The 12,241-nt window shown below is 38.5% G+C and overlaps 1 protein-coding gene across 1 annotated transcript in view; it reads right to left on the reverse strand.

The window, feature by feature from the left end:
• The window catches only part of LOC122807582 (rab GDP dissociation inhibitor beta-like), a 461,207-nt gene that overhangs the window by 242,854 nt on the left and 206,112 nt on the right, over positions 1–12,241 (reverse strand). Inside the window, exons 5-6 of the mRNA XM_044078496.1 lie at positions 9,589–9,787; positions 7,894–8,025 (exon numbers count right to left, since the gene is read on the reverse strand). Of these exons, the coding sequence (XP_043934431.1) occupies positions 7,894–8,025; positions 9,589–9,787 (331 nt within the window). The remainder of the gene's footprint in view (positions 1–7,893; positions 8,026–9,588; positions 9,788–12,241) is intronic.

Here is a 12,241-nt window from a genome sequence, read left to right on the forward strand (position 1 = left end):
GTTAGTTGAGTAGTGATGTTCAAAGGTTTGAGTGTCAGTCTGAATGTAACCTTGAATGGAGATGCACATGTATGTGTGTGTGTGTGTGTGTGTGTGTGTGTGTGTGTGTGTGTGTGTGTGTGTGTGTGTGTGTGTGTGTGTGTGTGTGTGTGTGAGTGTATGTGTGTTAGAAGTAACCAGACAGCCAGTAAGCATATGAAGTATGAAGCAGATGTACAAGTTACGGCTCCTGATGTGTGTATAATAACTGGCCCAAACTCATAATGCAGCCTCAATGTCTCATTTGAATGGAATAAGTGAGACATGCGACAGTATGTACTGGTAACACTTCAGTAAATAGTGATGAAAGGCTGGTTGGCTGTTTTTTTGCATACCGGGCCTAAATTTTTAGAAGAAAAGTGTATACATGGTAAGCTGTTATTTTACAATACAATGCTGAGTCTACTTGTTAAGCCAAATCTCCTTTATTTTTAATTGCTAAAGGGGAAAGAGCAGGCATATGATAATACAAATTTCATTGTATAGGTTTGGCTTATTCAGTTGTTTAAATATTTATCTTGAAAGGAGAGCTAACACCAATGGGTTAAAAAAATGAGATGAAGTTATGTGTTGGTCTAGTTTAATGGGATATCTGCAAAATGTGAGAAGCTGGAAAGCAAAGAACATTACATTATTTTTTCTTATTAGGAGATTATGGCAAACAAATCTACATCTGGTGGGTGGGGGGATATGAGTAGAAATAGAGTAAGGGTATTATACCAGGTATATATGAAATGTATAAATTCTTATGTTTTCATACTTTATATCATAATGTTTATATAACAGAATACAGACACAGCATAAGGTAGAGAAAATAAATGTGTAAGCTGGGTCAGTGACCAAGCAGAATTAACAGTAATGGAACAGGCAAGGACAAAGACCATACTGGGGCTAAAAATGCACCTCTAACATTCCATGGTTATAATTCTTCATTTCAGTCATTGTTCTAAATGACTTTGTGTAGTGAGTGTCCTTCAGTTGCTAGGTCTCAATGGCTCAAGCCTCGTTACTTGAGACTTTTTTTTACTTGTTGATATTTTAACTATCCATATAAAAACTTGTGTGTGTGTGTGTGTGTGTGTGTGTGTGTGTGTGTGTGTGTGTGTGTGAGCTTGACTCCATTAGCTTGGCTGGACTTCAACATTGCAGAATTTTGTAGAAAGATCAACCCTTTTTTGTGTTTTAATCATTGCTTTTTCTCTGAGCTGCTGTGACCTCTTAATATGAATATAAACGAGTGGTATGGGAGTACAGGAACAGGAATATTTACTACCCCCTAAATTTTTTTTTTAATTTTTTTATTTTTATTTTTTTTGCTTTTTGATGTCTGCTTTTATACAAAAGTAAACAGAAGTATTCCAGAAGGTTTGAGTCAGGTTTGGTATCCCACATGTGACCCAGAGGGTGGCAGGGCTAACAAGAAATGCAGTACAAAGGATTAGTCATGATAAAATCACTTTAGCTAGGTAGGTAGGTAGAACACTCATCCATCTACCTATTTAACTGAATAAACTAATTGAAATTTCAACAAGGTGTCTTTATTCTTCCCACAGGGAGGGTATCAGATAGAGAGTCTCCTAGATCTGCTAGCTAAAGTGATTTTATCTGGACTTATCTATTGTACTTTGTTTCTCTTATACAAAAGTGGTACAACTGTGATTTCAAATGTTTAGTAGTTTATGCACTTGAGCTGTTGCAGTAGTGCACTTTCAGCCAAACAATGTAGTTTAGAGCAGGCTAGTCTTAATAAGACATAGAAGACCCATTTGTAGTTCATACAGTGAATGTAACTGTCACCTACCTGGCAAACCCTTGTGGTAGCTCTCCAAGACCATAGAGTGGATATAAGTATGGGCTTTTTCTGTAGCGAGGTCAGGGAATCATTGTAGAGTTTAATGCGAAGCGATTTTAGGGGGGTTTTTGAACCAAAGGCTGCACCTTCACCCTAAGGCCTCGAGGCGTAATATTTTTCCGTTGATATGCCTTAAAAAGGCGTAAATGCCAAACGTTAGTCCTAACCATTTTCATGTTTTTATTGAGTGAACTAAAGAACATGTCACATTGGTTGTTCAGATTGGATTCACCAATAGAAGAAAAATGTGTGGAACTGTGCAGGCCCAAGCCAAACACAGATAAATCATCCATGTCAGATGATAACCCCTGAATAAGGGGTGACAATGCCATATTTTAATCCAAAGAGCTAAACCAGACCAAAACACTATATAAACAAATATGTCATAAGTAAAACAGTAATACAGCACTAGCTACACATACACATCAATATCAAGGGGTGCAAACCATATGCTCAATCAATCATTTAAGCCTGCTCATTCACATTCAATCAAAAGAAACAAAAAAGACCAGAATACAATAGACAGTAATGAAGTAAATAGTATTAAAACCTCATATTGTGTATAGGTCTTATATGTATAGAAATTCCCTTACATACACAAATACAATAAGCAGCCAAATAGAAAAATATAAATCTATCTGATTATGACACTGCGTATTTGTGTAAAATACTGTTTCTTTTTGACAAGGAATGGGCAAATAGGTCAAAAAACCAATAATTATACTGTCCCCTTAGAGCACATATGAAATCAGCCCTGGAATATATCAGTGAAATGTAGCTGTATCTGTAACCAAAAATTATAAAAACCTATGTGTATGTCTGGAAGATCCAATGGACAAAAAATGGTAACAAAAAATAAGTTACCAAATGCACATTATCAAAATTGGCAAACCCAATAACTGAACATCAAAAAATGTCAAATAAAATTCACATAGGGAAAATATGGCATAAATATCAAAACAGAAAACTGAAGAATGGCTGTCATTCCTATGAAATACAAAATGCCTGACAAGTAAAAATCAACATTTTACCAATGTATCCGCTATACTAAGCAAAAATGTATCATATAACTATAGCAAAATGTCCAATGAAAATCACAGAACTCACATAAACTGTAATGAGGTATAAGTTATGGAAGTGTTGCCAGTAAGCAACACAAAATGACATATAGAGGCCAACAAGGACAAAAATGTAGTTAGAAAAGTGTTACAGCATATAATAAATCATGAAAGGCGACCAAAACATGGCCAACCCACTTAAATGTGCATAAAAATGCAACAATAACCTTTCAATAGCTGTAGATGTCCAAAGTCAATTGTCCAATGTCCTAAAAGTCCAATAAGGTGTGCGCCAAACCACATATAATAAGCAGACTGTTGATGAACAAAGCGAACGTGAACACGATAAAGGGAAATCTTCAATGTAAACCCAAAAAAAAACAACCAGCGTTTCAGTTCCAAAAGAACGCCAAACCGAAAGTTTACACCATCCGTTTGCAGCAATACCACAGGCAAGAGAATACCGGAAATGAGACGACGTACTTCCGGCTGAATATCCGCGAACCCCAGATTCAAATCCACTTACAGAAAAGTGGATCGAAGTCAGAAAAGCCGGAACACACAAACATAAAGTTCTCTTATACTTCCGTGAGCTTCGAACAGATAAATAGCCAAAAAAGGCTAACAGGAACCAACAAATGTCCCCAGCAACCGAAATAGTCAGCAAATGGTCCAGAACAGATGCACGGAAGACGCTGCACGGCTATAATCTAAAGATATTAAAAAACAAACAAAGCCAGCAGCTGTTGGTTACTGAAACAACAAGTATTTAATCACAATGAAGGAAAAATCCCTCAAAGATAAGATAGCTCATACAGACCGGTTTCGGCTCAACAGAGCCTTCCTCAGTGAAAATAATAAATAAATATAAAGACAAACTCAGTAACTATACATATATAGAACTGGGAATATAAGAGAACCAATCACAATCCATGACCAATAAATCAAAATTGGTCATTAAGCCCAGGTGGGAACAAAGAACAGTATGCTTTCTTCAAACAACTTTGATGTAAACCTGGATATTTCAGTACTAAATGAAGCCCCAGAGACTGTCCCTGTTGATAAACCCAGTCAGAATTTCTGTGTAACCAGATTGGGTAGAATTTGCAAACCCAATCCTAAATACACAGCAACTTGGACTTAGGTTCATAAGTTCATAGGTGTGTACTAGGCTAATGGCCCTGGGGCCTTTACAAGCCTAGCCATAGGATTACCCTGGCATAGTGCCACCTGACCTTAGTTCCCAGTGCCTCTGTCGAGTAGAGCCACTGGAGTTATCCCCGGGGTGAATTTTCTGTTTCCCATCCACTCATCAAGATTTCTCTTGAAGAGGGTCAGCGAAATGCTCTGCTTGACATGTATGGGAAGTCTGTTCCATAGCATGGGCAGTCTCTGGGTTATGAACCTGTCCCTCCAGCATATTCTGTTAATTGCGGTAATGAGGTTGAGGTCTCTGGAGTATGTGGTGCAGAGGGATTGGGATTTCTTTAGATGCAGCATTTCTAACAGAGCTGGGTCAACATGGCTTTGTACGTCAAGCAGAGATCACCTCTAAGTAGGCAATATGAGACAGAGAATAGTAGGAGTTTTTTGAGTCTGTCCATATAGGACAAGTGTTTAAGGCCTAGGATCCTCTTTGTAAGATACTTTTGCAGCTTCTCCAGTTGTTGCAGGTGTTTAGTGAGGTACATGCCAAATGGGGCATTGTACTCGATGATTGGTCTAATGAGGGAAGAGTAGAGGGAGACAATGACCCCTTTCTTCCTGAATGCAAAACCCTTAGTAATAAGATGTGCCACACAGAAGGACTTTCTAACATCAGTGGCAATGTGGTGATCAAAAGAGAGGTTGCTGTTAACCTGTGTTGCCAGATCTCTTATAATGCCTTCTGTGTTCAGTTGACTACCATCAATGTGGTAATTCATTAGAACCGGGTTTTTCCCAAAGGGGATGACGATACATTTTTTGGCATTGAGCTTAAAGGCCATGGTTCTGACACCAGTCGTTGATCTCAGTGAGGCCATTCTGTAGGATGTCAACATCACTTGGGGAGTTAATAATAGCTCCCAACTTGCAATCATCTGTGAACTTTGTCAGCCAGAGTCCCTTTCTGTTGGCCTGGACTTCAGAGAAGTAGATACCAAACAGGCGAGGACCCAGGACCGAACCCTGTGGGATTCCACTCCTGACTAGTCGGCAGTCTGACCTGGAGTCAGCTACTTTCACACTGTGGGTTCTATGTGTGAGCCAGTTTGCAACTCACCTAGTGATATAGAGGTTGATGCCAAGCTTAGTTTTTCTATGATTCCTGAGTGGGGAATGGTATCAAAAGCCTTGGCCAGATCAAGGTAAACTGTATGAACCACATTGCCTTCATCCACAGCTCTGGTGACTGACTCAAAGAAGTTGACCAAGTTGAGCAGGCATGATCTACCTTTCACAAAACCAAACTGTGTGGGATCCAGAGTTTGGAGATTCCCTATATCCTTGTTTATTAGGTCCGTGACGACATGTTCCATAACTTTGCATATCAGACTTGTCAGGCTAATGGGAAGATAGTTCCCTGGGTCTGTAGTCGCTCCTCCTTTGTGGAGAGGGATAACTGTAGCAATGCGCCATTCAACAGGGACAAAGCCTGAGGTGAGGCTGTGTTTGAACAGGGCACACAGGTGAGGTGCCAGTTCACTCTGTAGTTCAGGTAGAACACAACCAGAGATATTGTCAGGTCCCATAGAAGCTGTATTCTTGGCCTTGGACAGTGCTGTTTTAACCTGTGCAGCAGTAATACTGGGTGCCTAGCAATCTACTGGTATTGTGATTGTTCCTTTGGGGGGGGGGTAAAGTTGGCACTGAATCTGTCGGCCAGTATACTGGCAATATCTGTTGGCTCGGTATAGGAGGTACCATTGTACCATTGAAGTCAGTTATGTTTTGTTGAAATGTTGAAATAATGTCTATCTTTTAAATATGCCTTAGTTCTTGTATTTTGCAATGTCGAACAAAATTAAAGAGGGAGGATGTAGATGAGTGTGTATATTGACCCTTGTCAGCCACTGTAGCTAGGCAGCATGTGCATATAAGGTACTGAGCACATGCAAAGTTAGTGTTAGTTGAGTAGTGATGTTCAAGGGTTTGAGTGTCAGTCTGAATGTAACCTTGAATGGAGATGCACATGTATGTGTGTGTGTGTGTGTGTGTGTGTGTGTGTGTGTGTGTGTGTGTGTGTGTGTGTGTGTGTGTGTGTGTGTGTGTGTGAGTGTATGTGTGTTAGAAGTAACCAGACAGCCAGTAAGCATATGAAGTATGAAGCAGATGTACAAGTTACTGGTCCTGATGTGTGTATAATAACTGGCCCAAACTCATAATGCAGCCTCAATGTCTCATTTGAATGGAATAAGTGAGACATGTGACAGTATGTACTGGTAACACTTCAGTAAATAGTGATGAAAGGCTGGTTGGCTGTTTTTTTGCATACCGGGCCTAAATTTTTAGAAGAAAAGTGTATACATGGTAAGCTGTTATTTTACAATACAATGCTGAGTCTACTTGTTAAGCCAAATCTCCTTTATTTTTAATTGCTGAAGGGGAAAGAGCAGGCATATGATAATAAAAATTTCATTGTATAGGTTTGGCTTCTTCAGTTGTTTAAATATTTATCTTGAAAGGAGAGCTAACACAAATTATTAAAAAAATGAGATGAAGTTATGTGTTGGTCTAGTTTAATGGGATATCTGCAATGTGAGAAGCTGGAAAGCAAAGAACATTACACTATTTTTTCTTATTAGGAGATTATGGCAAACAAATCTACATCTGGTGGGTGGGGGGATATGAGTAGGAATAGAGTAAGGGTATTATACCAGGTATATATGAAATGTATAAATTCTTATGTTTTCATACTTTATATCATAATGTTTATATAACAGAATACAGACACAGCATAAGGTAGAGAAAATAAATGTGCACGCTGGGTCAGTGACCAAGCAGAATTAACAGTAATGGAACAGGCAAGGACAAAGACCATGCTGGGGCTAAAACTGCACCTCTAACATTCCATGGTTGTAATTCTTCATTTCAGTCATTGTTCTAAATGACTTTGTGTAGTGAGTGTCCTTCACTTGCTAGGTCTCAATGGCTCAAGCCTCGTTACTTGAGGCTTTTTTTTGCTTGTTGATATTTTAACTATCCATATAAAAACTTGTGTGTGTGTGTGTGTGTGTGTGTGTGTGTGTGTGTGTGTGTGTGTGTGTGTGTGTGTGTGTGAGCTTGACTCCATTAGCTTGGCTGGACTTCAACATTGCAGAATTTTGGAGAAAGATCAAACCATTTTGTGTTTTAATCATTGCTTTTTCTCTGAGCTGCTGTGACCTCTTAATATGAATATAAAAGAGTGGTATGGGAGTACAGGAACAGGAATATTTACTACCCTCTAAATTTTTTTTTTAATTTTTATTTTTTTTTGCTTTTTGATGTCTGATTTTATACAAAAGTAAACAGAAGTATTCCAGAAGGTTTGAGTCAGGTTTGTTATCCCACATGTGACCCAGAGGGTGGCAGGGCTAACAAGAAATGCAGTACAAAGGATTAGTCATGATAAAATCACTTTAGCTAGGTAGGTAGGTAGAACACTCATCCACCTACCTATTTAACTGAATAAACTAATTGAAATTTCAACAAAGTGTCTTTATTCTTCCCACAGGGAGGGTATCAGATAGAGAGTCTCCTAGATCTGCTAGCTAAAGTGATTTTATCTGGGCTTATCTATTGTACTTTGTTTCTCTTATACAAAAGTGGTACAACTGTGATTTCAAATGTTTAGTAGTTTATGCACTTGAGCTGTTGCAGTAGTGCACTTTCAGCCAAACAATGTAGTTTAGAGCAGGCTAGTCTTAATAAGACATAGAAGACCCATTTGTAGTTCATACAGTGAATGTAACTGTCACCTACCTGGCAAACCCTTGTGGTAGCTCTCCAAGACCATAGAGTGGATATAAGTATGGGCTTTTTCTGTAGCGGGTCAGGGAATCATTGTAGAGTTTAATGCGAGCGATGGTCTCTAAGCAAGGTTTTTCCAGGTAACTAGAAGAGATAAATGGAGATTAAAAGACTGGTAATCAATGATAAAAAAACACTATTAATTGTACTTACATAGCTACATAAAAATAGTCACAGTGCAACTGCTAAAAGATGTGCGTGCATGTGGGTAAAACACTAAGACCTTTAACCCAATATATAAAACATTTCAGATCGGTTATTTTTTGTATCATTATAATATACTCCTGATGCAGACACCACAGCCATTTCCTTCTGCGTCAAAAGGCTCCCTCTAATCCAGTTCCTGCTTTCCATAGTCCTGGGTGGTGATATCCCTGTTAATGATGGCACAGCGGTAAATGGACGCCCATATCAACCTCGGATTGTTGGGGATTCACCTGTAAGCCTACTGCAGCCATCTCCTTGCTGTGAAATGTCTCCATTCACTCTCCCATATGTGCTCAGCCTAGACTCACATTCAAGGTTTGATGACTGCAAATGTGATCCTTGGTATAATAATAATTTAAGTATGAACAAGGGCAATATATACTAATTTCAAGACTGCTGTATCTTTGAATATTCCCTCTGTTCTAAGGTACGATGATCTCTGAATTAGCAGACGAATAGGAGGGGTGTGAGGCATAGCTCCCCATATCATGGGGTACAGGGGAGCAAAAATGCTTAAAAAGTGCACATTTTTAAAATCTTCTGATAAAATGAATTGCACTTTAATATTTGAATGTTTGTGACTTGCATTATCGGATCTCACACTTCTGATCAGTTTAGGCTATTGTGAGAGGTCAGCTAAGTAATTTTCTTGGAGAACAGCAGTTACAACCGTTTGGCTTCCACTGGCAGTATAATCAACTAAAGTCCCACCCTTCCTTCAGAATGAGAGAGAATTCTCCCATGGCCAGTTCACCCCACACCCTTTAAACAACCCTCAGATACGGGGTGGGGTGGGGTCTAGTAAAATCACAGTTACTGGTGGCATAGTCAGTACCAAAACACCATGCCAGCAGGCTGCTCATATATCAAAAGTGTTATGAATGTCCGAGTAAGAGTGCTTGACCTGGAAAAAATTACACTTGTTTAGCAAACAGACAAGAGATTCTCCTTCTGCATTACACAAAATATGGAAACACATATTTTTTCAGCTGTAAAGCTGACAGCTGTAAACATAAACATTTGCAGGGCCAACTAGATTTCATAAAACCAGATGACATAATAGCATCTGTAGACTAGTTTACTGGGGTACTAATGAGGAATATACACAGTGACACGAGTCTTGTTCATTATTTCTCATTTAATAGAAGAATAAAAGAGTTTAAAAAGGTAGACATGACAATTTTAAAAAAAGAAAGAAAAACAATAAGAACAGGAACAACAAAAACAAAATGCAAAAAGGCAGGGTTCCAAATGTAAATGAGACAACAACTAAGGTATGGTATGCAAGCTATTCCTCTAACTCATAGGATGTTTTTTGTGCAGAGGATTATTTTGCTGGTCTTAACCTATTTTATTTCCTTTAGTTCTGAAAAGTTGTGTTTAATCAAGGAAATGAGCCTGCAGGTGTTTATTATGATTTATTCTCACATAGCAACTTACTCTGCGGTCCTGTAGCAGGCCAATGCATGCCCCGTGAAATCAATCACATCCTGACCCAAATCAAACTTCCTGTACATCTCCTTCATTGTGGTTCTTCTTGGGTCAATGTCCTGATATGTTCGTGGATCTTGTTCATCAAAGTTAGCAATGAAGGCTAAGAACTTCTTAAAGCGTCTTTTATCAAACATGCCCATCAGATCTGTTGGAAACAAAGTATGTGTGAAGGAAAAGAACAGTTGCACAAGTCAGAATAATTCTAAAACTGACAGACTGCATTATTTAGAAAGATAAAATTATTAACATATTTTATGTGTTTCAAGTTTACTGAGCAATAAAACAATAACACAAACTGGTAGATGACTCTAAAAATGTATGTCTTGATGAAAACAGATTGATTTTGAAATAGATAACTCGTTTCCATGGATAATGATTAACTCCTCCACCCAGCCCAATGGTGAGAGGTCTAGTTCAGAAGTGAAGTTTGGGGGTGACTGCCTAAGGATCATCCAGATAAGCATCTAAAACAAAAATATGCAGCCTGAAGGAGGGATATGATACATCTAGTCTATAATAGCATTCCAGGTACCAAGCAGCAATGTTCAGATGCAATTTTATCACTTTCAGAAATTCACAATGTTTTCATCTTCAGATAACCAGGTGAATGCTTCCCTTCCCTTCCATTTTGTGGAATGAGTTGTACATCTCTAGCTAGCCAGTGGATGACTTAATGTTGCCAGTTCCCAACATGACCTAAGGGCTTGCTAGTCAGATCAATATGAGAATGCTAATTTAGCTTCAGTAGCTTCTTTCATTCAACACATTCTGGTACTTCCTGTGAAGTCAGTCAGTGTGTAGTGCGGCGTATGCCATGTAAGCTGTGTTGTACAAATAAATTCAAAGGGATCAACATTTTCCCAGCATAAGGGCATCAAGTATCCCAGTTTCAAATTTATTACTGAAATTTAAAGGATACATGTACCAGCAGAGAAGATATCTATGACAGAGTAATATGTTCTAGTCACATCAATTTAATTAAAAGACTTCTAATGTAAAGATTTTCCATTATTTAAAATATGTATTGTTATACCGGAGAAGGTATCATTGCAGGGGTTTAATGCAGAAATCAGAAACTTCTGCTATCGTTGAAAAACAGATGGTTATACTGAAGAAAATGTCATTGCATGAGTTTAGTGTACCAACCAGAAACTTCTAGATATACCTCTGTGGTCTTTATTGCCCATGTTAGCCCAACTGCACAAAAGGCTTATTTTCAGTGGAGACCTTTGTGAAAAACAATGAAAAATGTGACAGTTATAAGATAAAATCCAATAGAATAATAGCTACAGTACAGACTGTCATAAGATAACTAAAAGTACTGACAAGCAATACACAGTGCTTAAGTACTGTATTAAGGTAAAAAGAATAGGGTACAGAAATCTACCTAGACTGAGGATAGGTAGATAAACTAAAAGGAGCTGAGAGGATATTAACAGAAAGAGGAAATTACATAGTAAGGTGGAAATTATGAAGTGAGGATGATGAATGGTGAGGTCAATGTATAATGGAATAGAAGGATTAGTGGAGGGACAGAGTTGAAGTAGTGGGAGCCTAGTTGCACTGCTCTTTTTAACAAATAATGAAAGATACTCGTTTTAGGGAAAACTGCCAACCAACTACACAATTCTTTCCAGCATTTAATTAAATACACAATAATTCGAGTTACTTTAAAGCAACAGCTGAACTGCTTGTAAACACGCTTGCTTGCAGTACACTATACTGCTAAACAATGCTTAATAAGACAGGCTGGTGCCTGTGCATCCCAGCTAGTCGACTATCCAAACATAAATATTCATGTATGCATTCTTATATTTGGTGTCAAATGTAACACGGCTGACTACTAGACTTTGCCTACCCCCCCAACCAAATGTACAGTAGAAAACTCTGCTATCCTGTAGAACACAAACTATGAAAATAAACAAGTTTATGTATTCTTTCTCCACTGTTCTAGCAAAACCTAGACTTAAAAATAGGCACTTACCTGCAGCCAAGATATGTTGAAGAAATCATGGATAATTTTGTAAGTACTGACTTGCACATTGTACTATAGTCTCCACTCTCCATCAGTCTTCTGTTCCATGATCCAAAGTTTCACTGTTGCAGTCCCCAAAAGTTTGTCAGCTGCCGAAATAATCCATCTATGCCAGGAACCTCCTTAATCCTAATGCTGCTGCCCATCTAAAGAAAGGGCTGTTTTTGCTATATAGCCATAAAGAAAAGTGCTCCCAGCAATACCCTTTTTAAATGCATTGCATGGCATGACTTCTGGAGCACAGAAGTTCCTCATAGATCACTGTTCATTTTTCTGTTTCTCCTGGTTGGTTTGCTTTTGCATCATTGTTGACCTCTGATTGGCTCATATTACCTGTATGTTGACTGACTATCTTTGAGGTATATGAGCCAATCAGAATGTGCAAAGCAGAGTCAACACTCTTAATGCAGAACTTTGAGTTTTTGCTGCTCTTAAGCTCAGCACTTATTTTACAATTGCTGGCTTTTGGCTGAGTGCCACTGGACCCCCCCCCCCCCTTCCTACCTCTAGATATCCCACCCTTCTTTATAGCCATTCAGTAAACAAACCATGCTAGGGCAAGTA

Source organism: Protopterus annectens, chromosome 7.part1, assembly GCF_019279795.1.
Source record: "Protopterus annectens isolate FY-2018-M chromosome 7.part1, PAN1.0, whole genome shotgun sequence".
Taxonomy (NCBI): domain Eukaryota; kingdom Metazoa; phylum Chordata; order Ceratodontiformes; family Protopteridae; genus Protopterus; species Protopterus annectens.